The 27,429-nt window shown below is 40.9% G+C and overlaps 1 protein-coding gene across 3 annotated transcripts in view; it reads right to left on the reverse strand.

The window, feature by feature from the left end:
- VEPH1 (ventricular zone expressed PH domain containing 1) overlaps positions 1–27,429 on the reverse strand; it is a 189,048-nt gene that overhangs the window by 29,463 nt on the left and 132,156 nt on the right. For all 3 annotated transcript variants that reach the window (XM_029075215.1, XM_029075193.1, XM_029075201.2), the window contains exons 10-12: positions 20,624–20,763; positions 17,631–17,765; positions 80–197 (exon numbers count right to left, since the gene is read on the reverse strand). In XM_029075215.1, the coding sequence (XP_028931048.1) occupies positions 80–197; positions 17,631–17,765; positions 20,624–20,763 (393 nt within the window). The remainder of the gene's footprint in view (positions 1–79; positions 198–17,630; positions 17,766–20,623; positions 20,764–27,429) is intronic.

The following is a 27,429-nucleotide window of genomic DNA, read 5'->3' on the forward strand; positions in this document are numbered from 1 at the left end:
AATTCGAATGACAGAAACCAGTTCAGGAGAGGGCCAACTCCAACCTGAGCAACTTTAGAAGCCAATTTGAACAACTTACCTGTTGCCTTTTCAGGATTATTGCACATGAAGCACTGCCAAGCTCCAGCTTCCTCACTGAAACCAAATAAATCAAAGAACCTCGCTTCTTCTAGGTGCATCTGTACCTGGTCCAGATCCTAGGCCAGGAATGAAAGAACATTCATTCATTCATTCAATAGTATTTATTGAGCACTTACTATGTGCAGAGCACTGTACTAAGAGCTTGGAATGTACAAATCAGTAAGAGATAGAGACAGTCCCTGCCCTTTGACGGGCTTACATTCTAATCGGGGGAGACAGATAGACAAAAACAATAGCAATAAATAGAATCAAGAACAGACATGAACCAACCTGACCCTGATTTAACGCATTGTAATATACACTGGAGAAATGAAATCAGACTGGTCAAAATGCTAAGATGCGACAGGGTCCTTGAAGGCGCCTGGAAGATCTTTGGATTTGGAAAGGCTCAGCGTGGTCTAGTGGATATAGCATAGGCCTGGGAGTCAGAGGACCTGGATTCTAATTCCCACTCCACCACTTGTCTATTCTGTGATGACCTTGGGCAAGTAACTTTACTTCTCCGTGCCTCAGGGAACCTCATCTTTAAAATGGGGATAAATACTGTGAGGCCCATGTGTCCCACCTGATTAGCTCATAGCTACCCTAGCGTTAGTACGGTGCCTGACACATAGTAAGTGTTCAATAAATGCCATTAAAAAATTCTATATCAGTAGAATAATCCCACTGTCTCTTATAGTCTACTGACAAGTAAATTGCACCTAGTGGACAGAGACTGTGTTCAACCTAATTTGCTCGTACCCACCCCAGTGTTCAGTACAGTGCTTGGTACATAGGAAGGGGTTGACAAATACTTTAGTTTTTTTGTTGTTTGTCTGTTTGCTTTAAATGGTATAAACTCCTTGTGGGCAGGGAAGGTGTGAATATTCATTCAATAGTATTTATTGAGCGCTTACTATGTGCAGAGCACTGTAATAGTGGATACAATATGGGCCTGGGAATCAAGAGACCTAAGTTCTAATCCTGGATCTGCCAATTAGCCTGCAGTGTGACACTGGTCAACTTACTTAACTTCTCTGTGCCCCATTTTCATCCTCTGCAAAAACGGGGATGAGAAATCTGTTCTCTCTCCCCCTTAGACTGTGAGCCCAGAGTGAGACAGATAAAGTGCCCAATCTGCTTTATATTGTGTCTACCCCAGTGCTCACTATAGTCTTTGGCAAAAAGAAAACATTTAGTAAATGCCACAATATTAATAATCAATCAATTAATGGCATCTATTGAGTGTTTGCCACATATAGAGCACGTATTAGTGCTGGGGAGAGTACGATATGGCAGTATTAGCATACACGGTCCCTGCTCATAACAAACATATGGTCTAGATGGGGAGACAGGCATTAATATAAATAGAAATGTTATTTATAATATAAACTTTAACGATATGTGCTGTAAGGTAAGGCATGGGAGTGACTATCAAAGGACCGCACATCACAGATCCAAGTGCAGTTAATTAATTATTTCAAATTCTAAAACGACTTTGCTCTCGGTTTTCCACGAAAGGCACAACAGCAACTATCTGAATTTGCCTTTTCTGCTTTCACCAACTCTGTTCTTGCCCCACTAGTAGTAATAGCAGTAGTAATGAGAAGCAGCAAGGGTAGTGGATAGAGCACAGGCAGTCAGAAAAGTATGGGTTCTAATCCTAGCTCTGCGATTAATCTGCTGTGTGATCTTGGGCCAGTCACTTCACTTCTCTGGGCCTCAGTTACCTCATCTGTAAAATGAGGATTGAGACTGTGAGCCCCATGTGGTGGGACAGAGACTGTGTTCAACCTAATTTGCTTGTACCCACCCCAGCATTTAGTACAGTGCTTGGTACGTAGGAAGGGGTTGACAAATACTTTAGTTTTTTTGTTGTTTGTCTGTTTGCTTTAATGGTATAAACTCCTTGTGGGCAGGGTAGGTGTCTGTTTATTGTTATATTGTACTCTCCCAAGCACTTAGCAAAGTGCTTTGTACACACTAAACACTCATTAAATTCTAATAAATAAGTGAATGAAGGAATAATCAATCAATCAACGGTATTTGCTGAGCACTTGTTTGAGACTCAACGAATAACTGGGCTGACAAGCCTGTGAAGTGTCTAACTCCAAACTACTTCTTCTTTGGGTCCAGAAGAAGTAATAATAATAATAATAATGATATTCGTTAAGCACTTATTATGCGCCAAGCACCGTTACAAGCACTAGGTAGATACAAGATAGAGAAGCAGCGTGACTTAGTGGAAAGAGCATGGGCTTGGGAGTCAGAGGTCGTGGGTTCTAATCCCGGCTCCACCACTCGTCTGCTGTGTGACCTTGGGCAAGTCACTTCACTTCTCTGGGCCTCACTTACCTCATCTGTAAAAATGGGGATTAAAAGAGAAAAAAATGTGAGCCCCACGTGGGACAATCTGATTACCCTGTATCTACCCCAGCACTTAGAATAGTGCTCTGCGCACAGTAAGCGCTTAACAAATACCATAATAATTATTATTATTATTACAAGGTAATCAGGTTGGACACAGTCCCCACCCCACATAGGATTCACAGTCTTAATCCCCATTTTCTAGAGAGGTAACTGAGGCACAGAGAAGTGAAGTGATTTGCCCAAGGTCACACAGCAGACAAGTGGCAAGAATTGTCCTAGGCCCCAAATAGGGTGGCCACTGATGGCCGCTGTTGACACTGGACATCGAGATGCACGTGACCCCTGGGACGGGGACTGGACATTTGAAAAATGCACTGTCCAGTATCAAAGTGGATAATGAGCCAGTCTAATCCCAAACTCCTCCTTCACTACAGTCCTCTGCTCACAGTGAACACTATCAATAACACTTATGGATCAAAGTAAGACCTCATGTTTGGTATAGGATCTGAGGACCGGTGGAGAGAGGCTTGGTGTTTCACGGATCCAATTTGTCAAGGTAAAGGAGAAGAAAAGGGCTCTCGGAAGAAAAACACTATCTACAAATCAAGGCTTCCTACACTTTTTAGAGTCCCACTTTTCCTTTTGATCTGACAATGCTGACCTGGCAGGCCACTGCTGTGTCCATGTCCACTTATGATGGACATAAATTGAAAAGTCTGTTGGTGACATTGTCAATATTCAAGCTCCTCTTGGAAGCTCATTCTAAGGTCGGGGGCTTGGAAGCGAAGTAGGAAACAATCTACTAGCACAAGATGTCTGCAAACTATGTTTCCTAGAAACTAAAGGTCTACGGTCTACATTTTCCAAAATCCTTTAGGAAAAAGAGGAAATGACCAAATTGGGCTAAGCCTTTAAAATTAGGAAGAGGAAGCATTCTTCCTGTCATCTGGAAAAGGCTAATAAACCTCGCTGATTTGTAAGTACACTCAATCAGAGTTTTGTCCATGTATCTAAGGAAGTTTGCTCACATGTTTATAAGTTTGTGCATCTCAAAGTCTATATATATATGTATATATACATCTAGGAGTGGATCAGCATTTGGATCTTGTATTATTTTACCCTTTCTTGAAACTAACTTCTGTGTCTAAATTCTGAGAGTTTGGGGAAATATCTGGCAATCCTAAGAACTTTTCTCAGGTCTCTCCCACCATCCCTGTGACAGATCATTTTTGTTTGGTTTTTTAATGGTATTTGTCAAGTGCCAGGCACTGAGTCTGTTGTTGGGTAGATATTGTCTCTATCTGTTGCCGGATTGTACTTTCCAAGCGCTTAGTGCAGTGCTCTGCACACAGTAAGCGCTCAATAAATACGACTGAATGAATTGAATGAACGAATAAGGGTACAAACTTATCAGGTTGACAAGGTCCATGTTCCATGTGGGGCTTACAGTCTTAATTCCTTTTTGACAGACGAGGTTACTGAGGTGCAGAAAAGTTAAGTAACTTGCCCAAGGTCACATAGCAGACAAGTGGCAGAACTGGGATTAGAACCCACTGGGGCCTAGTGGAAAGAGCAGGGTTCTGGGAGTCAGAGGACCTGGGTTCTAAACCCAGTTCTGTCACTTGTCTGCTCTGTCACCATGGACAAGTTACTTAACTTCTCTATGCCTTGATTATCTCATCACAGGCCTGGGAGTCAGAAGGTCATGGGTTCTAATCCCATCTCCGCCAAGTGTCTATGTGACCTTGGAAAAATCACTTCATTTCTCTGGACCTCAGTTACCTCATCTGTAAAATGGGGAATGAGACTGTGAGCCCCACGTGGGGCAGGGACTGTGTCCAACCCAATCTGCTAGTATCCACCCCAGCGTTAAGTAGAGTGCCTGGCACATAGTAAGTGCTTAACAAATACAATTATTATTATTAACATTATTATTAGAGTGGGGATTAAGCCTGTGAGTCCCATGTCAGACACGGATAGTGTCCAACCAGATTAACTTGTATTTGCCCTAATGCTCACTACAGTGCTTGGCCACGGTAAACGCTTACCAAATAGCACACAAAAAAATACACCATAAATTCCCTGCCTATAAGGAGTTTACACTGGCAAAGAGTTTGCAAGGCCGCTGAAACAAGGTTATGGGTACTTTACTCTTGCTTTACAGATGCGGGGGGGGGGGGGGGGGCGGGGGGTGGCTGTGACGCTACATGAACGAGATACGATGTGGTAAAGTGAGATGATCAGGACATACAATAATCAGTGGAAAAATGGCATTTTTATGGGATTTGTTAAATGATTATAAGTGCCAGGCACTGTACTAAGCACTGGGGTAGATACAAGATAATCCATTTGGACACAGTCCATGTTCCACATGGGGCTCATAGCTCTAATCTAATTTGGAGGAGAAGCAGTGTGGCTCAGTGGAAAGAGCCCGGGCTTGGAAATCAGAAGTCATGGGTTGGAATCCCGGATCTGCCACTTGTCAGCTGTGTGACTGTGCGCAAGTCACTTCACTTCTCTGGGCCTCAGTTCCCTCATCTGTAAAATGGGGATGAAGACTGTGAGCCTCATGTGGGACAACCTGATGACCCTGTTTCTCCCCCAGCGCTTAGAACAGTGCTCTGCACATAGTAAGCAATTAACAAATACCAACATTATCATTATTATTATTATTATTAATCCCCATTTAACAAATGAGGTAACTGAGGCGCAGAGAAGTTGAGTGACTTGTTCAAGATCACACAGCAGAAAAGTGGCAGAGCAGGAATTAGAACCCAGGTCCTCTGTCTCCCAGGCCCATGCTCTTTCCACTAGGCCACACTGCTTCTTTTGGAAATGGTGGGCGACCTCAAGTACAACTACCAAACCCCATGCCAACTCAGGTTCCAAATTACAGATGGGATTTAGACATGAAATTTAATAAACATTTAAATGATTGGGAAATTATATCAAAATTTTTAAAAGATAAAAAGCTTTGGAAGGAAAGAACGGCTGTCTTGGATGGAACAAATAATGCTATTTGTTGAATGACCTTTTTCTCTACCTCTGTGGAGAGGGTGAAGTTGTAAGAGCAATTTAGTAAAGTATTTAAAAGAATTTCTCTTTCCGCCCTTCGTTTTCCCTTTCAGACTGCAAAGGAAGTTGAGAGATTATTCACTGAATCATTTTGCTGTAAAATGACAGCATGAATCAACACAATGGATTCTGCAAATGTGTAAAACATTCCTTGGTTCTTACAATGCCGACTATGTGTCTTGAAAGGCAACTGTGAAGCAATTTTCCAGAAAGCAGTGAGAGCATACATCTGGAAGGACTTTATGTTCTGGCAAATTTAAATTATGTTCTAAAGTTATTTGTGTGTGTGGATATACAATGCTCAGTATTGCCTCATGTGCTTTGTGTGACTGCATTAAACAAAATCCACAGAAGACACGTATCTTAGACTTTCCAAGTAATACAAAAAAATTGACTTTTCATTTATTTATCCATTAATGTCAAATTTGCCTACCTGGGAATAACCTCTCAGAGTGAGAATTCAATGTTTCCATAATTATTTTTTAATATATCCCCTTGCCTTGGCATTCTAAGAGGAAAAACCTTCCTATAGATAATAGAGAAATATGCATTTTATACTAGTAAAGTATTATTATATTATTAGTGTTATTACTATTCATGTTATCAATATTAATCTCCTGTGGTTTAAAAAAATATGAACAATTTAACTTTTGAAAGACACCATAAGGAAAAATTTGAAAATAAATACAAGAAAAAAAAATCACTAATCCTACAGAATTCTACTAGAACGGAAACATAATCCTTAATTTCCATGCCATAGAAATTTTATGATAACCTTTGCAGTTTTTACTTATGTTTGCATTTTCCTATCTCTATAATTAATAATAATAATTATGGTATTTGTTAAGTACTTACTACGTGCCAAGCACTGTTCTAAGCTCTGGGGTAGGTACAAGGTGATCAGGTTGTTGTCCCATTTGGGGCTCACAGTCTGAGGCACAGAGAAATTAAGTAGCTTGTCCAAGTTCACACAGCAGTCAAGTAACGGAGCCGGGATTAAAACTCATGGCCTCTGACTCCCAAGCCCATGCTCTTTCCACTAAGCCATGCTGCTTCTCTCCAGAACACATTCATTCTATTTCTTTTTTTTCCTCCTATCCTCCTAGATATTTTCAAAATAAATGCTGGTGTTTTAACAAATAGAGATGTTTAGACGTAGCCAGAACCTGTTTAAAAGCAGCATTTAGGTAGCATCTGATGTGTATTACAGGGTAAAGAAGCCAGCTCCTTTGTGAGACCAAAGTCATGAGTTCGAGGCTATGTGGAGAGTTGACCTGTACGCCAAAACAAGCATACATATATGTGTCTGCCTGTCTCTATTCCTAAATACGCAAGCGTATTTAATTTTGAAAAAAGGACACACAGTAAATATTGCCTGTTCCAATTAGTTAGGAAATCAGAGTTATGAAGTGATGTGGATTTTCCTGATGTTGGAAAGGAAAAAAAAAAGATTACTAGGAAACTGGGGCTGTTAGATTCAGTTTCAGAATCTGAAAATTACTGGCAGTGAAGGGATGGAAGGAGAATTACCTGGAAAAAGAAGCAGCCAGTGAGACCAAGAGAGCAAAATGAAGTAAAAGTTGAGTTCTGACTGAACATGACAGCAGATTACAGAACCATGTTAAACTTTTCTTATTTTGGTTCCAAACTAAATAAGAAACTTGGAATGTTTGACCACATGGGAAGCCAACATGTACTCATTTCCATTCTACATATGGCAACAGACATATCGAAACCCGGTTTTTGGTCCTTTAATACTTATTTTGGGTCTTAGCATTTCAGAGAAGAAAACCTGGTTGCTTCTCTTCACAGAAACGCTCGGTTTGACCATGTGTCAGATTCTGTCTTGAAAATTTGGAGTATTTTAGCAACAATCTCTAAGTGATTCTTTGATGGAAGACCAGATGAATGTCTTAAAACATTTTATTTAGTTCAAAAAGGTAATCCACACTCATCTAGGAGAAGAACACAGAACCAAACAAAAAAGCTGGCAAGAAAATCAAGGGAGCTGAAGCGAAACAGTCTATAAAAATGCCAACCTTGAACCATATGGAATCACTAAGCATAGGAGAGGGCTATAAACCAAACTCTATAAATGCATAATGTGAGGAAATGCTTGTCTAATGTTTAATTTCTTCATAAAGTCAAGTTTCAACATATTAAAACCCACAAATTCATCGTCGGTATGACATAGAGAAAAAAAAAGAAAGCTACAGACAAAATACAAGACTTTCAAGCTATTTCTACAAGACATTTCAATAAACATTTCCACTGTGGCACCTTAGGAAGGAATGTGCCAAATCACCAGGAAGAAAAGATGTACTGATCCCCTAATTCTCTCCAGCAGCTATCTTGATTCATGGAAAGCATTTACGCCTGAGCCAGAGTGGACTTAAGAGGTAACTGAAGTGACAAAATTCGCACCACTTTCTAAACTCTATTGTTAGCAGGCAATTCCAGAAAATGGAGAGTGCAGTTGTAAGTCTTTCATCAAGTGGTCATAAGCCTTTCCTTGACTGATGTAAGTGTGGTCTTTTTATCTGTTTCTAAAAGTTTGTGTAGCCATATCTGTGGGTTGAAAGGCAATTCCCCTTACCACCTGGTTTTAACCTCCTCGCTCCTTCCCACCCTGAGACAATTTTCATCAGGGACTACCATGCTTACACATATATAGGCATAAGGAAACATAATGGCATTTGTTAAGCACTTACAATGTCAAGCACTGTTCTAAGTGATGGGGGAGATCTGAGTTAATCAGGTTAGAGCCACTCTCTGTCCCATATGGGACTCACACTCTAAGTAGGAGGGAGAACAGGTATTTAATCCCCATTTTACAGATGAGGAAACTGAGGCACAGAGCAGTTAAATGACTTGCCCAAATTCACACAACAAAATGGACGGAGTTGGGATTAGAACCCAACTCCTCTGGCTCCCAGTCCTGTCCTCTTTCCACTAGTCCTGATTCTACTCTGATGATAATGATGATGATAAGGGTACTTGTGAAGCGTTTACTAGGTGTCAAGCACTGTTCTAAGCCCTGGGGTAGATACAAGTTAATCAGGTTGGACACAGTCCCTGTGCCACATGGGACTCACACTCTTAATCTCCATTTTACAGATGAGGCAACGGAGACACAGAGAAGTTAAGTGACTTGCCCAAGGTCATGCCCTATTCCTCTTTTATTCTGTTACCACTGGTGAACATCATTCCTAGAAGCTCTCTCCAGCCTTGATTTCACCAATTTAATATTCTACTCGTTCCTTTCCTACCACTCTGACTCCTCCTTTTTTGAGTCTCCTTTGCTGGCTCTTTCTCCTCTCCTGTCAGGCAGTCCGAGAGAAGGTTGAAGAACTAGGCATTTAAGACCAAATAACCACCCACCTTATAAGGCCGCCTTAGCTGAAATCACTGCTCTTGATTGGACCAACAGACCCCTTTCTCACACCCTGACGCCTGCAGGAAATTCCCTCCCAGCTTGTAGCCTTCATTTCTGACAGGTTCCATGCTGGATTGGTGCGTTTTGCTCTATAAAATGTTATTTGGGCAAAATTCTTCAAGATGATATGATGAATGAGAATTCTATAATGATTGCTCACTGCGCCATCTGGTATTTAAATTATGAAGTCATCCAACGTTCTGAGCAGGGGGTGGTGCCCGGGAAGAGGGAGGCAGGACTTCCATGAAGCTCTGGAGGAAGGAACCCAGCCTGACTGAGGGTGCATGCATGCCTAGTGGATAGAACATGGGCCTGGGAGTCAGACGGCGCTGGGTTCTAATCCTGACTCTGCCATACGTCTGCTTTGTGACCTTGGGCAAGTCGCTTCACTTCCCTGTAGCTCGGTCTGGAAAATTCATTCATTCATTCATTCAATAGTATTTATTGAGTGCTTACTATGTGCAGAGCACTGTACTAAGCGCTTGGAATGGACAAATCGGTAACAGATAGAGACAGTCCCTGTCCTTCGATGGGCTTACAGTCTAATCGGGGAAGACAGACAAGAACAATGGCAATAAATAGAATCGAGAAAATGGGGATTAAGACTGTGAATCCCATGTGGGAGAGGGGTTGTGTCCAATTCAATTACCTTGTGTCTACCCCAGCACTTAGAACAGTGCTTGGCACATAGTAAGCACTTAACAAATACCACAGTTATTATTATTATTATTACAAAAGTCACTTCACCCTCCTGAGGTGCTGCCCAGACAGCACAGACCCTTCCGAGGAGCTAGTACAGAGCCGCTTGGGCTTCCCGAGGTCCAGCTCTCCTTTCACCTACACGGCTTGGTGGTGGCTTTGGGAGCATCATCAACTGTATATATTTTCATTACCCTATTTATTTTGTTAATGAGATGTACCTTGATAGATCACCTTGATTCTATTTATTTGTTATTGTTTTAATGATCCTATTTATTGCTATTCTTCTTGTCTGTCTGTCTCCACCGATTAGACTGTAAGCCCGTCAAAGGGCAGGGACTGTCTCTGTTACCGATTTGTATATTCCAAGTGCTTAGTACAGTGCTCTGCACATAGTAAGCGCTCAATAAATACTATTGAATGAATGAATGAATGAATCAGCAGCTACTGGAGATGGGGGCCAATCGTGGAGAGGGTGGGCACTAGACTGGTGTCTAATTGCATCATACGCCGGGGAGGGGGATGTGGCTCCATGTTGGATCGTAGTTCAACCCCTTCATCTGCAGATTGGTAAAACTGACAAGATGGCCAGCCAACCAGACTCTAATGCAGCGTGGCTCAGTGAAAGGAGCATGGGCATGGGAGTCAGAGGTGACGGGTTCGAATCCCGGCTCTGCCACTTGTCAGCTGTGCGACTGTGGGCAAGTCACTTAACTTCTCTGTGCCTCAGTTACCTCATCTATAAAATGGGGATTAAGATTGTGAGCGTCACATGGGACAACCTGATTACCCTGTATCTACCCCAGCGCTTAGAACAGTGCTTGGGACACAGTAAGTACTTAACAAATACCAACATTATTATTATTATTAATATTATTAATGCAAATCACACACCATCATCTTAGACCTAGCTGTCAGGCCACCACTCTCCCCATTTTCAATGCCCTACTAAAATTTTAACTCCTAGAGAGAGCCTAATCTCACATATCCCCAATCTATTTTGTCTCCATGCTGCATCACCTGTGGTGCTCTACCTCATAAGAGGTGTATTTGACATTCATCCCACTGCAGCCCCACACCACTTAGGCACATATCCTTATACTCTGACATTTTCCCTTTCTATAATTTATTTTAATGTCTGTCTCCCAGCTAAACTGAAAACTCTTTGAAGGCAGGGTTCATGTCTACTTATTCTACTGAACTCTCCTATGTGTCTAACACAGTGCTCTACACAGTAAGGACTCAATAAATACACAGAAGCAGCATGGCCTAGTGGATAGACCTCAGGTCTGGGAGTCAGAAGGACCTGGGCTCTAATGCTGGTTCCACCACTTGTCTTCTGGATGATCTTGGGCAAGTCACTTCACTTTTCCGGCCCTCAGTTCCCTCATCTGGAAAATGGGGACTAAGACTGTGAGCCCCATGTGGAACATGGATGCAGTCCATGTTTCACTTGGGGCTCACAGTCTAAATATGAGGGAGAAAAGTTATCGAATACCCATTTTACCCCCTCTCGGGGTCACACTTGGAGAGTATCCAGTACTCTACCAATCTCAACTACGGGAGGAAGAGTCAAGCAGAGGCCTGTCCATTCCATTCCTAGCTTGTGTAGTGATTAGCAGGTGGGAGTCAATCTGCTATAAATCAAAACTCACCTGTGCTGGGCAGCAGCGGCTCGGGAGAGAGTCGAGGGAGGAGACTCAAGTTTACTGCGCGGAAGGAAGCAAGGATAAACCTATTCGGTATTTTTACCCAGAAAACTCTATGGATACACTACCAGAATGATTGCAGATGGAGGCGGGGTGTTCTGGAGAGATGGGTCCATGGCATTTCTATGGGTCAGAGACGACTCGAAAGCATTAGACTAGACCAGACCCATTTTACACATGTGAAAACTGAGGCACAAATAAGTTAAGCGACTGGCCCAAGGTTTCACTGCAGTCAAATACCACAATTACAAAGTGGCAGTTTCAGGATTAGAACCCAAGCCCTTTGACTCCCAGGTATGTCTTCTTTACACCAGGCCATACTGCTGCTTACTGCTCTTCCTAATAGCAGATAAAGCGGACTTTCGAAAAAAATAAGCCTCAAACTCAACTGGTTTCCTAACAACCTTTTTCTGAGTCCGACCTCATTATTTTGTATGTATCTCAGCACTGAGAATATAGTCAGTGCTTAATAAAACACTATAAAAATTTTTCCATCTATTCTCAGAAAAGTCATATCTGGCATGATGTTCTTTAACTTCTTATGGAATTGACCCCTCAATTCAAAAGAATGTGAGCTATTCCAGAAGCTCCCTAAAATGTTTTGTCTTCTTGCTAGGTATTGTCTACGTTTTTGGTTTATATTTTGACACCCCATTCAATTACATTGGGCTGCCAAGCACTTAATTATTTGAAAATCAACACGGCATTAAATATTAGCCAGATGACTAACTTAGTTCAAGGAATATATTAATTTTTTTCTGGTATATTGGATATTTTTTCAACAACTCTCTCTGTGACAGATGGAATTTTCTGAAGCTTTGACAATAGAAATGCTTTTTGATTGCAAATACAATAAATTCATCTTTAAATTTGAAATCTTCAGGCAATCCTTTCTTCAGCCACTTCCTCTACATCGGTTGGCTAAGAGGTTCATAGCAGAGTAGTCCTTACACACAGGATCTAAAAGACACTGGAACAAGAAGCAGTGTGCCCTAATGGAGAGAGCATGGACCTGGGAGTCAGAGGACTGGATTCTAATCCTGACTCAGCCACTTTTCTGCTGTGTGACCTTGGGTAAGTCACTTAACTTCTCTGTGCCTCAGTTACCTCATCTGTAAAATGTGGATTAAAACTGTGAGCTCCATGTGGGACATGGACTGTGTCCAGCCTGATTAGTTTACATCTACCTCAGTGTTTAGTATAGTGTCTGACAAAGAGTACTGTTATTATTGTCAAATGTTGTCGAGTCATTTCCGATTCATGATGACATTATGGATATATATTTCTCCAGAACGTCCTATCATCAGGACGACTAATTCTCTGAAGAAGACACTTATGCTAGGAAAAATCCCGGGAAAATGTGGAAGAGGCAGACCAGCAGCTAGATGGACAGAAACCATAGCACTGATAAGGGAAGAACCATTAGCAAGGTTACAGATTATGGCACATAATAAGCATATAACAAATATCATAAAAAAAAATTTGTCTCCAACAAAGCACCAGGCAGCCTCTGGCCAGGACCAGAGACCCAGGATTCTCTGGTGTGAAAAGAGAGGAGAAAAATTTCAAGATGCACTTACTGTCAAATCTTAAAACTTGAAGAATCCTAGGAGGGAATGTTTCTACTAGTTCTATTATATTCCACTCTCCCCAGCACTTAGTACAGGCGTAGAGGCTTTTTCCACTATAGAAAGCACCACCATCCTCCCTGACTCAGAAGCCCATAAGCTTGGCATTATCCTCCACTCATTATCTCATTCAACCCACATAATCACTGTTACCAAATCCTGTCAGTTCAGTCTTTACAACGTCGCTAAAATCTGGCCTTTCCTCCCCGTCCAAACTGTTATCACATTAATCCAAACACTTATCCTGTTCCACCTTGATTACTGCTTCAGCCTCCTTGCCGACCTCCCTGCCTCCTGGCTCACCCTACTCCAGTCCATACTTCACTCTGCTGCCTGGATCATTTTTCTATAAATTTCTCCATTTTCCCCACTTCTTAAGAGCCTCCAGTGCCTGCCCATCCACCTCTGCATCAAACAAAATCTCCTTACCATACCAATTAGTCGATCAATCATATTTATTGAGTGTTTACTATGTGCAGATGTATTATGCACTTGGGAAAGAACAGCATAACATAATTAGCAGACAGGTTCCCTGCCCATAATGAGCTTATACTCTAGAGGATACTTTAAAGAATCAGTGTGGCTGATTAGAAATGTGGATGATTAGAAGCATCAGTGGAAAGAGCCTGGGCTTGGGAGTCAGAGGTCATGGGTTCGAATCCTGACTCTGTCACTTGTCTGCTGTGTGACTGTGGGCAAGTCACTTCACTTCTCGGTGCCTCATTTACCTCATCTGTAAAATGGGGAATAACTGTGAGCTTCACGTGGGACAACCCGATTACCCTGTATCTACCCCAGCGCTTAGAATAGTGCTCTGCACATAGTAAGTGCTTAACAAATGGCAACATTAATATTATTATTATTAAAGCACTCAATGTAAGCCCGTCAAACGGCAGGGACTGTCTCTATCTGTTGCTGACTTGTTCATTCCAAGCGCTTAGTACAGTGCTCTGCACATAGTAAGCGCTCAATAAATACTAGTGAATGAATTGAATGAATACTTGTTCCTCCTACCTTGCATTGCTGTTTTCCTACTTTTTTTTTTCAACACAGCTGCACACTTCACTCTTCTAATGCCAACCTATTGACTGCACCTCAGTCTTGTATATCTCACCGCCGACTTCTCGCCAAGTCCTGCCTCTGGCCCGGAGTGCCCTCTCTTCATAGCCGATCGATGATCACCCTTCCCACCTTTAAAACCTTCTTAAAACTATATCTCCTCCAGAACCCGGTCCCAGATTCAGCCCCTCATTTCCTCTTCTCCCCCTGCCTTCTGCATCATCCTTGCACTCAGATTCACCCCACCCTCAGCCTGGAATATCTGGAATTTATTTATAATAATAATAATAATGTTGGTATTTGTAAAGCGCTTACTATGTGCCGAGCACTGTTTTAAGCGCTGGGATAGATACAGGGTAATCAGGTTGTCCCACGTGAGGCTCACAGGTAATCCCCATTTTACAGATGAGGTAACTGAGGCACAGAGAAGTTAAGTGACTTGCTCACAGTCACACAGCTAAGTGGCAGAGCCGGGATTCAAACTCATGACCTCTGACTCCCAAGCCCGTGCTCTTTCCACTGAGCCACACTTTATTTATATCAATGCCTGTCTTCCCCTCTAAACTGTAAGCTTATGAGCAGAGACTGTGTATACCAATTCTGCTCCCAAGTGCTTAATACAGTATTCTCCTCACAGTCAGCACTCAGTAAATATGATTGATTAATTGACTGATTGAGTTTTTGAATTGTGGTCATTTGGAATTGGAAGTATTCCCTTACAAGTAAGTTTACCCAGTTAGGCAAATATTTTGATTTCTATAGCTCAGAACGAATAAAACAAAATCAACAATTTTCATTCTTTGCCCTGTCCAAAAATCATATCCTTCTTTGGAAAAAGTTGGAGAAAAATCCAGAATAATAGTTGTCTACTGTGTGAACAGTGTTACACATATGTTTCCCATTTTTAAGATTACAAAACACAGTGTATAGTTATTCTTGTTGAGGTATAGTCATTGTAAAAATATTTGAGAAAAAATGAATGAAGTATTTAGCAATTCAAAAACTCATCTAGCCACTCAAAAATTCCTAGGTGCCTGTCAGCTATTGCCAAAAAAAAATCAAGCTTTTGATTATGGAGTTCTTTGAAGCCAAAGGACATTTCACAATTCTGAAGAAAAAAGACACAATATGGAAATGATAACTGCAATTTAAAACGTGCAAGAATCAAGGGGATGATTTCATAGTTTGACTTTGTCTTCTTAGTTTCTAAATGAAGCAAACCCCAAAATAAGGCGAATGCAATACATGTTTGATGTACCTCTACAATAATAATAATCGTGGTATTTGTTAAGTGTTTACTATGTACCAGGCACTGTAATAATAATAATGATGATGGTATTTGTTAAGCATTTATTATATGCAAGACACTATACTAAGCACTGGTGTGGATACAAGAAAATCAGGTTGGATAGAGTCTCTGTCCCCCAAGGAAACTTAGGGCTCACAGTCTCAATCCCCATTTTACAGCTGAGGGAACTGAGGCACAGAGAAATGAAATGACTTGCCCAAAGTCACACAGCAGACAGTGGCAGAAACAGAATTAGAACCCATGATCTTCTGACACCAAGGCCTATGCTCTAGCTACTACTCCTTGCTGCTTCTCATGCTGCTTCACTGTACTAAGCGCTGGGTTGGATACAAGCAAATTGGGAGGGACACAGTCCCTGTCCCACATGGGGATCACAGTCTTGATCCCCACTGTACAGATGAGGTAACAGAGGCACAGAGAAGTAAAGTGATTTACCCAAGATCACACAGCCGATAAGTGGCAGAGCCAGGATTAGAACCCATATCTTTCTGACTTCCAGGTCTGTGCTCTATCCACTAGACCACGCTGCTTCTTTATGTGCTATGAGCTTCTCATAGACAATAAATACGATTGATTGAATGAATGAATGAATCCCATTTACACAGAAGATAACAATATACAGAAAGGCAAGTAAAGGGTGGATTTAGTAAAGATCATTAGGTCCAGTATAACATTATGAAGATAATAACTAGGAGAGAGTGGCTAGCTGCCAAACTGAGAGGCTTAAAACCCAATACCCATACATTTAACTGTAGAATTTAGATTAGGTTTAAGGAAGAATTACCTAACGGTGCAGGCAATAAACACTGCAATAGGCTTCTGATGGAAGTTGCACATCTTGTTCTTTGGAAATATGTAGAAACATGGAATGAGGCTCACCTCTTTGCCATAGTTTGGGAGAGTCCTCCTTGAAGACAGAAGACTTTTCTAGATTACGTCCTAAAATCCCTACCTGTTCTAAAAAGTAATCCAAGCCAAGCTGGCCTATGACACTGTGGCAATATGCAGCAACCACTTTGGCCCTCGATGGCCAGATTAGTGCAAAACTATTGTCAAATTATAGCATTCTGCCCTCCCTCCTACCTGCTCACTCACTTGTTGTACCCACCCCCAAAACAGAAACACAACTGACCAGGATGAGAGGATTCATTCATTCATTCAATAGTATTTATTGAGCACTTACTATGTGCAGAGCACTGTACTAACTGCTTGGGATGTACAAATCGGTAACAGATAGAGACAGTCCCTGTGCCCTTTGACATGCTTACAGTCTAATTGGGGGAGACAGACAAAAACAATAGCAATAAATAGAATCAAGGGGATAAACATCTCATTAAAACAATAGCAAATAAATAGAATCAAGGTGATGTACATCTCAATAACAAAATAAATAGGGTAATGAAAATATATACAGTTGAACAGACGAGTACAGTGCTGAGGGGAGGGGAAGGGAGAGGGGGAGGAGCAGAGGGAAAGGGGCTTAGCTGAGGGGAGGTGAAGGGGGGGTAGAGAGGGAGCAGAGGGAGCAGAGGGAAAAGGGGGAGCTCAGTCTGGGAAGGCCTCTTGGAGGAGATGAGCTCTCAGTAGGGTTTTGAAAAGGGAAAGAGAATTAGTTTGACGGAGGTGAAGAGGGAGGGCGTTCCAGGATGGCGGGAGGACGTGGGCCAGGGGTCGGCGGTGGGATAAGCGAGAACGGGGGACGGTGAGGAGGTGGGTGTCAGAGGAGCAGAGCATGGGGGGTGGGCAGTAGAAGGAGAGAAGGGAGGAGAGGTAGGAGGGGGCGAGGTGATGGAGAGCCTTGAAGCCTAGGATGAGAGTGGCACTGTGAAAATCACTAGCCCTTCCATCAATTCCTTCACGAGGGTTCTCAGACTATGTATACCTTTATAACTGGACGGAAGCTCATTCATCATTTTAATGGGAAACTTCATCATCACTGGACCCATGGCCATCTTAGTTCTGCCGGGGAGGGAACAACCTTTCCCCACAGAGGAAAGAGCTGACCTACTCCATTTTCCAGAGTGGGTTGAAAATCTTCTTTCTGAAGGTCATGGTATCAATGTTTATCCCAATGCAGATCTTAAGTGTCTCTCATTACTATTAGTACTGATAGTTCAGGTGCAAATGGAGGAATCACAGGTAGAACATTGAGATAGCAGGATTTTATAAAAGTTACAAAAAACTTACCTTTATAACTGAAAACTTAAGGAAAAAAGCAGGTTTACCTTCTTGTGTGGGAATGTAGACTGGATCATTGTAGTTTCAAAACTGTGAGTTCCCTTTATCTGGGTTTTCTCCCACAGTGCTCTAAGAACTTGTACAGAATTGGTTTGTATGGACAACGGCTCTGGAAATAAGCTCTAGAGAAAATATGAAAGAAATCCATTAGATCACAGACCAAGGTAGCAGCTGCTTACTTGTTTTTGGGAAATAAAAAAAAAAAAATTGAAATAATAGTGATGACAATAATAATGATGATGGATCTCCTAGACTATGAGCCTGTTGTTGGGTAGGGATTGTCTCTTTCTGTTGACAAATTGTACTTTCCAAGAGCTTAGTACAGTGCTCTGCACATAGTAAGCACTCAATAAATACGATTGAGTGAATTTTGTTAAGCACTGTGCCAAGCACTGTTCTAAGTACTGGGATAGATTCAAGATAATCAGATTGGACACAGTTGCTGTCCCACGTGGTGCTCAAAGTCCAAGTGGTAGGGCGAATAGGCATTAAATTATCATTTTACAGATGAGGAAACTGAGGCACAGAGAGGTTACACACAAAGACAAGTCAGAGAGCCAGGATTAAAACTCAGGCACTCTGACTCCCAAGTCACACTGCTTTCCATGCTGAAAGATTGTAATACAATTTAGGTTAATGGTCAGGGTCCAAAATTTCAGCCTTCCAGTTGTCTTTACTCTTCTCCATTTTGAGGATCAGTCAACAGTATTTACTGAGTGCTTACTGTGCACAGAGGAGTATACTAAGCATTTGGGAGAGTACAGTGAAACAACCTTTAAGGAAAATGTTTGCAAGTCACTGGTGAGCTTGTGGTCCAAGATATGTTTTTCTCTGGGGATACAATAGAGGAGACAAAATCCATATTGAGCCCAGTTTTCTTCAGGAAGGGGGGAGTTAGGCTTCAGGTCAAAAAAAAAAAAAGACAAAAATATCCAACCTCCCTAAAATTCTGCAAAAGAATTGAGCAACTTGTGCATCTACGAGCTCATTTCATATGCATGTAAAAATCCACTTTTCATTTTTAATTCTTAAAATTGGTATGTAGGCACCTCTGAGAGTTCAGGAAAACAAACATTGAAAAAGTTAAAATTTTCATTCCTAAATGAAGCACACTGTTTGGCACTTTAAAAACAGCAAATACAGAAATCCAAACCACTTTTATTTACAGAATGGCATGGAGATATGTTTGCATGTAACCTTGCATCTTACAAGGTTACAAAATCAAATCACATATTCAGTCATCTTTACTTGGCTTTCTTCTTGTATATTTGCCAGATACTCAAGAGCCCTGTGCACTTATTGGAACAAATGTATGTGAAGAAAATGTTTATTGACATATGAGTTCAAAGGGAGACAGGCCAAATGCCCCCAGGGTCAAAGAAACACTGTAGAAAGGAATTAAAAATTGAGTTTGCTTTGCTTGTTGTTAGAAAATTTGCAAACTAAGTGAAATGGTGAGCAGAAACCCACTCACACATACAATCAAATTGATAAACAGAAGTATTAAGTTGGGGGAGGGAAGAAGTCATTAGTTATTTCAGGGAAAGAAATCAAGATAGTTCATTACATTCACTTACAATTTATTTATTTTTTGTTCTAATACATCAAATGGGTGTTTTTAATGATACTATCAAAATGCCAATTAAAATGAGTTTTTTTCAGTAATTTCAAGTCATTAAAATACATCTGACCTTTCCCATTAATGTTAAATATTTCTTGTTCTGAAATATCCACATAATTGAGGCCAAGTTTGAGTTATCCAGATAATTTACTAGTTTGGTTGGATCATATTTTATTCATTCATTCATTCAATAGTATTTATTGAGCACTTACTATGTGCAGATCACTGTACTAAGCGCTTGGAATGTACAATTTGGCAACAGATAGAGACAATCCCTGCCCAATGACGGGCTCACAGTCTAATCGGGGGAGACAATAGGTTTTATTTCATAAACATTTCCATTTTCCAGAAAGCTAAGTGGGTATTGCTCCCATCTTGGCTCCGTATCTGGAATGGAGCAAATAGCATCTATGGCGGCCACGTAGGGACAACTGTGAGGGAGGAGCATGTTTGCTGGCTGGACCCCCACCGGAACAGGGCCATGACTTGCCGCTGGCCTGAGGCAGTCAGTTGGGCATCATGGCCCCAGCCCCTCAGCCAATCTGTGGCCTTCAAACAAGCTTCAGGAAGGGGAAGGTTTCAAATGGGGCCTCTGTTCTAGTGGGGCTCCTGGCCCTCGGGAAATAAATTCCAGAAATTTCCTTAATCCAAACTCGGAATGACTGCAATACATTCTAAATTGAAGAGATTACATCTATGATATTGTGTTCTTAAGACCTGAATTTGACCCATCCTAAGTTTTTCTGCTGATTTCTGCGGAGCTAAAATGCTATTACTCCAGCAAATCTGCATATCAGTTTTTAAAAAATGAATTTGTCCTATAGATAATGGCTTTATGAAATCTTACATTTTAGAACAAAAGTTTTATTTCACCAATAAACTTATAAGGAGAGCCCGTAAAAATGTTTTGATAACAGAACATTCACTTTTGTATCAGGTTGCACATTTTTCAATCATTCTTTTAATCAGAATTGAATTTTATTTAACTTTGTATATACCCTGCTCCAATTGGTGGTTCTGCTTGGGAAACACTTTGATTAACTATTTTTAAACATCATAATCTTTCAATTTTCTTGATTTTTTTTATGATCATTTCACTTGACTACATCAATCGATACATTTAACTAAAAATCTGTCAATCTGTTATTCAAATAGCAGCCATGGCATGGGAATATTTCAGCCAATACATATAAAATACATGATAAATTTTCTGGGAGTACTGAAAGAACAAAGAGTTATTGAAATGGAGATGTTAATTATAAATACATTTAAATAGATTTCCATCACAGAGTAGCCTCCCCTTCCACTCCCAATAGATTAATTTCTTAAGGTGTTACCAAACATATGTATTGCACACACCTGCTGAAAGAGAAACATGATATGGATCCACAGCTGAGGCTGATGACTGATGAGGGTAAAACTGGATTTGCTGTATAGGCAGTAATCACCTTTCAGGGAACAGCTGAAGAACAATTTTGTTACGCAACTTCTGATAGTATCTAAAAACAAGTAGACATAATATCAAATTTGGCTATTTTAAAAATCTAACTGCAGAAATTATATATTTTTTAACTGAACACATAAATGCTTTCAGAAAACTAGCTCTCTAAGGAACTCCAATTTAATCACTAAAGCATTTATTAAGTACCCACTGTTTGAGGAGCATTGAGCTAGGAAATGAAGAAATCCTAATGAAAGCCATCAAAGAATCAGGCCTTATTTAGGAGAGTCAGTCAGTCTATCGGATATATTGAGCACTTACTGTGTGCAGAAGGCTGTACTAAGTGCTTAGGAGAGTACAATATAACAGTGTAACAGACACATTCCCTGCTCACAGTGAGCTTACAGTCTAGAGGGGAAGAGAGACATAAATATAAATAAATAAAATTAGCACAGTAGGAGGAGGAGGAGAAGTAACATCAGCATAGTGCATCAACCCAGTAGTAGGTGCTCAGAAAGTACTCATTATCAAAGTGACACATTCCCTGTCCTTGTGGAGTTTTCACTCTAATGGAGGAGGCAAACACACAAAAAATTTATAACACTATCAAAATGAATCAACTGAGAAGCAGTATTGCCTAGCAGAGCGGCCTGGGAATCAGAGGACCCGGGCACCACTATTTGTCTGCTGCGTGACCTTCGGCAAGTCATTTCACTTCTGTGTACCCCACTTACCTCATCTGTAAAATGGAGATTAAGACTGTGAGTCCCACATGGGACATAGACTGTGTCCAAACTGATTAGCCTCTATCTACCCCTAGAACAGTGCTTGGTACACAGTAAGCACTTCAATACCATTAAAAACTGAGTTGACATACAAACGTCCGGGTTAAAGAAGGTACAAATCCATTTATAAATGCTACTCTGAAAGAGTTTACAATCTAACTGACAACAGGCATAAACTTTGAACTTGTTGAAAAATGAAAAGATGACAATAGTAATATTAGGAAGAAACAAACTATCCAGCAGTAGAGAGATCAAAAAACAGTCAAGTCTTTGAAAGATGCATAGCAGCATAGCAGCCCTCTTCCAGCTCTGGACTGTTTTTTTGTTGTGTTTTTTTAATTGTCCTCTGTCTTCAAGGCCAATATGAGGCAGCCTTTTTATCAGTTCTTTGTTTTGCCAGGTGATTGGGCCTTGGCTTTCATGGGATTGAATTGGAGGGAGGAGGAGGCTCATTTTAGGTCTCAAATATGCAAACAAACTAATGGCTTAATTTTTCACCTAGCTCTAATTTCCACTGAAATCAACTGAAGTAATATTTTACTTGTTTTTTAAGAGAAATTCAATTCCCACAGTCTAAAGAGAAGTGACAATACAAGTGGTTACTTAGTTCACTCAAGATTAAAAAAAACACCTTTTCCTAAAATATCCAGATTAAAAGCAGTCCCTTAGAACTTCACCAGGTGTCACTGGAGATTATCTGACAACAGAATTTACACCGAACTGAAAGGGTTTTATATCAACAATAATCAATAAATCAATTAATGGCATTTACTGAGTGCTTAATGTGTGCAGTTCATCCTACTAAGTATTTTGAGAGAGTGCAATAGATACTGCCTTTGAAGACGTTACAGTCGAGTTGGGGAGGCAGGTATTAAAATAAATAAATTAGGGTAGGAAGATCAGTGATTAATCAGGGACGGCTTCTGAAGCAGATATAGCTTTTGAAGGGCTTGGAAGATGGGGAGAAAGGTGGTCTACTGGATATAAAGGGGGAGGGAGTTCCATGCAAGAGGGATGGTGTTGGCAAGGGGTCAAGGGTGAGAGAGATGAGGTAGAGTAGATGAAGACCAAAATGTGTGGGCGGGGTTTCTGTGGGAGAAGAGTAAAATTAAATAGGGGAGAGAGCTGACTTGCCTGTCCTAAAGCCAATGGTGAGGAATTTCTGCTTGATGCAGAGACAGAGGGGCAAAATCTCGAGGTTTCTGAGGAGTGAGGTGACATTTTTTAGAAAAATGATCTGGGCATCAAAATGAAGTAAGAACTGGATAGGGGACAGGCTGGGAGGTCAGTGAGGGAGCTGAAGCAAGAGATTTCTTGAGAGATGACTGAGAAGGATGAGAGAGTAGATGAGGAGGTGCAATGGGGGAGGTGCTGGAAAGATATTAGGGAATCCATGCTTTAGTTTGCCAAGCTAACCTCGTTGAATTTGAACCTCTATGTCAGAATATAGACCACTTTATTGTGGGGAATGGTCATCTGGATTGCTGGGGGAGCCGGGGGGTGGGGGGATGTATATGTGTGGGGGGGATGGGGGGGTGGGGCAAGTAGGAATAGAGAAGAATTTGTAGATTTAGTAGTGATGAAAGAAGAAAAGCCTAAACTTAAGTTTAAAGGAAAATGTGGCATCCTTTTGCAAAAGACACAGTCAGAATTCATGTTTGGCAACTACAACAGGTTTTTTTTTCTTTACAGATGTTTTACCAAATTGAATTGAGATCAAAATGTCATTCAATCACGAAACAGACACAGGTATTCCTCTAAGGGAAATGTATCTCTGATAGACTTTTTAAAATGCGCCAGAATTAAGAGTGCAAATCCAATCAGTATTCATCTTGGATTAAGGAAAAGATTGCAAACAAAATTAAGTTATTTCTCAAGACCATATGGAATTTCAACAAAGTTTCAAACTTGGCCCCCTCGTCCTAGAGTTGTATTGTGAAGAGACAGTTTCTGTTTTTCCTCCAGAGTTTCATTGCTCGCTCATGTTTCCATTTTCAAATTGATATTGATTATATTTACTTTACCCTTCCAGAATCCACTGGTTTTCTAAAAACAAACCTCAGTGGCTATAGATCACTTTAAAGGGAAAAAATGTTAAAAGATGGAATCTTTTATTTAAAGATATATATGTATATATATATATATATATATTCCCACAAGCTACTATAATCAATCTTTCTTTCATTAGTAGGTCCTACTCAGTGCTTTCATCGTTTTGCATCAACTTGATCTTTATCAGCTTTAGACTCCACATCTTCTCAATGCATTTTTTTTTTGTTTTGGAAGTAATTTTTATGCTTGCAGCTTATTGTTGACAGAACTATGTTTAGATCCTAATTTTTCATTTTATGAAACTGACCTCAAGTGTTCATTCATTTCTCTGGACCCAGTGCCTCATAGGAAATATTGGGGGTTGACAGTTCAGAATATAATTGAAAGCCATGGCTTTGGGCTTTATCACCAAACCAAACTTTAAAATTTGCTTTATCTTTTGTAAAATCTAACCTCCTATTATCAACTAGGGGTTTATTGTGATTACTAGACAGAACATAGTGAGAAAAACAAATACTGCCAAGTCTCTGGTTCCAAAGACCACAATAAGTTAAATTCAGAGACATATCTTGCATGAATTGCTGATGTCACCCTAGTTTCATAATCTCCATCCAACATTATGTCCAATCACAGCAGGGAATTCAATTCCTTCCCTGCTTCTTACTCTGTCCTACCTAACCCAAACCACAACCTAGTTTCTCCTCTTAAACTGAAATCAGCAAAAAATCCGACGACTGCTCTGTCTCTTTTGCAGTCTCTTCCTCTACCTTGGACCTTCTTACTGCAGGGATGCAACAAGTCTCAGTTCTGGCTCCCTTTCTATTCTCCATGTACATACACTTTCTAGGAGAACTCAATCACCCTTGTATCTCCTCCTGTCTTCAGGGCATCGTTACTTGGATATCCCGCCGACACTTCAAACTTCGCATGCCCAAAACAGAATTTCTCATCTTCCCACCCCGACCCTGTCTTCTCCCTGACCTCTCCCTGACTTCTCTATAACTGTAGACAGCACCCCCACCCTCTCTGTCTCATAAGCTTGCAATCTTGGCATTATCCTCGACTCATCTCTCTCATTCAACTCACACATTCAATCTGTCACCAAATCTAACTTCACAACCTCTCTAGAATCTACCCTTTCCACTCCATCCAAACTGCTTCCATGTTGATCCAAGCACTTATCCTAACCTGCTTAACTACGGTTTTGGCCTCCTTGCTTACCTCTATGCTTCCTTTCTCTCCCCTCTCAAGTCTATTTTAACTCTGCTGAACAGATTATTTTTCTGAAAGATCATTAAAACCATGTCTCCCCATTGCCCCCAAAACTCCAGTAGTTGCCCATCCTCTTCTGCCTCAAACGGAAACTCCTTACTCATCAGTTCTAAGGTACTCACTCACCTTTCTCCTTCCTACCTAAATTCATTAACTCCCTAATGCAACCCAACCCACACTCTCTATAAGTTGATTTCATCTATCTTATCCCCAAACCCTTGATCACATCCTCCCTTGCTTCCAGAACTTCCTCCCCTTTCATATCCGACAGTCCCACTCTCCCCACCTTCAAAACCCTCCTAAAATCTCCTCCAAGAAGCCTTCCCAGACTAAGCCCTCCATTTCCCCTATCCTACCTCTCTTCTGTGTTCACCATACACAGGGCGTGTACTTCTTTAGAACATCGCTACTCACACCGGCCCCCACTGTTTATGTGAATATTATTTTACTCAACTATTTCCCCTAGCCACAATCCATTTTCATGTCTCTCTCCCCCTGTGATCTGTAAACTCCTTGTGGGCAGGGATTATGTCAACTAGTTTCCCAAGTGCTTAGTACAGTGCTCTGAACACAGTCAAGTGCTCTAAAAATACCACTACCAATATCAATCAATAGCAGTTCATATTAGAAGCAGCATTGCCTAGTGGATAGATCATGGGCCTGGAAGTGAGAGGACCTGGGTTCTAATCTTGGCTTTGCCATTTGTCTGCTGTATGCCCTTGGACAAGTCACAACATCTTTATGCCTCAGTTACCGATCTGTGAGCCCTATATTGGACATGGACTGTGTCCAATCTGATGATTTTATATCTATCCCAGTGCTTAGTACAGTGCCTGGCACACAGTAAGCACTTAATAAATACCATTGAAAAATTAAGCAATTACTCTATGAGAAGCTCTAAAGTAGGAGCTTGGGTGAGGACAATACATTAGAATTGGCAGACTCATTCCTTGCCTATAGAGCTGCAAAATAGAGGAGGCTGTCTAAATTTGTCTAAAATATCTGTCCCTTCTACCTCATCCTGACTCTATCCTGCTTTCAAACAATAGCAGAGATAGCCTTTCTTCTGGACATGGAACAGGAGCAGGAGAAGGAGGTTATTATGTCAACCACTGAGGCTAGAACATAAACTCCACCCCCCACTGGGATTTTTGGATTAAAAAGTTGGCATCAGTTTTCAAGAAAATGGATGAATTTATTAAAGAAGGCTATAATAAAGAGATGAATTCAAAGGTGTGCAGAGATAATCAAAAGGATTTAGCCTACTACAAGTTGTTTCATGAAGAAAAGTAGGCTTTTTATTCAACCTGAAATGGACATATTTCTCTGAGCTGACAAATCACAACCACACTCAGCAGGCTCCTGCGAAGTGTAAGAATCTAGAGAATAATAGAGAAGCAATGTGGCTCAGAGGCAAGAGCCCAGGCTTGGGAGTCAGACGTCATGGGTTTGAATCCTGTCTCTGCCACTTCTCAGCTGTGTGACTTTGGGCAAGTTACTTCACTTCTCTGGGCCTCAGTTCCCTCATCCGGAAAATGGGGATTAACTGTGAGCCTCATGTGGGGCAACCTGATGACCCTGTATCTACCCCAGCACTTGGAACAGTGCTCTGCACATAGTAAGTGCTTAACAAATACCAACATTATTATTATTATTATTATTAATCCTAAATGTTCAGGACATGTCATCCGGCTCCTCAAAAAACTCCAGTGATTGCCCGTCCACTTACTGAAAAGACAAAAACTCCTCTCATTGGCTATAAAGCACTCCATCACCTTGCTCCCTCCTTCCTCACCTCAAACTTTACTCCTTTAGTGCTAACCTTCTCACTGTCCCTCGATATTGCCAGTCGTGCCATCCAACGTTAGCCCAAATCCTGTCTCTGGCTGAACACCCTCCCTCTTCAAATCCAACAGACAATTACTATCCCCCTCTTTGAAACTTTACTGAAGGTGCATCTCATCCAAGAGGTTTTCCCAGACTAAGCCCCACTTTTCCTCATCTCCCACTCCCTTCTGCATTTCCCTAACTTGTTCCCTTTGCTCATTCATTCATTCATTCCCCTCTTCCAGCCCCACAGCACTTATGTACATATCTGTCATTTTATTTATTTCTATTGATGTCTGTCTCCCCCTTCTCTAGACCTTTAGCTTGTTGTGAGCAGGGGATGTCACTGTTTATTGTTGTATTGTACTTTCCCAAGCTCTTAATACAGTGCTCTGCACACAGTAAGTGCTCAATACGATTGAATGAATGAATTCATACATCTCCTAGTTTAATTGTTGTTGTAACGTTTGGCTTTGAATTACTTTAATAGAGAATAAATAACAGTTTAGTGAGATTTGATGATACGGAATATTGCATGCAAAGGAATTTCATTTTATTTTTCAAGATATTCGGTAACAGATCCCAATTGAAAACATATAAGTCCATGGGAAATCCCATGATACAGTCATTAATGATACATCTGCCTTTTGAAGGTAGATATTTGACTGCGTTATGGGGTATGCCCATATGTTTTTAAAGGGATTGGGTTGTGAGCTCAAATTTCAATTAATAAAAATGTATTGATTTAATTCCCTAGAACACAATTTTAAGGCATAAGATAATTTAAA

This window comes from Ornithorhynchus anatinus, chromosome 1 (assembly GCF_004115215.2).
Source record: "Ornithorhynchus anatinus isolate Pmale09 chromosome 1, mOrnAna1.pri.v4, whole genome shotgun sequence".
Classification (NCBI taxonomy): domain Eukaryota; kingdom Metazoa; phylum Chordata; class Mammalia; order Monotremata; family Ornithorhynchidae; genus Ornithorhynchus; species Ornithorhynchus anatinus.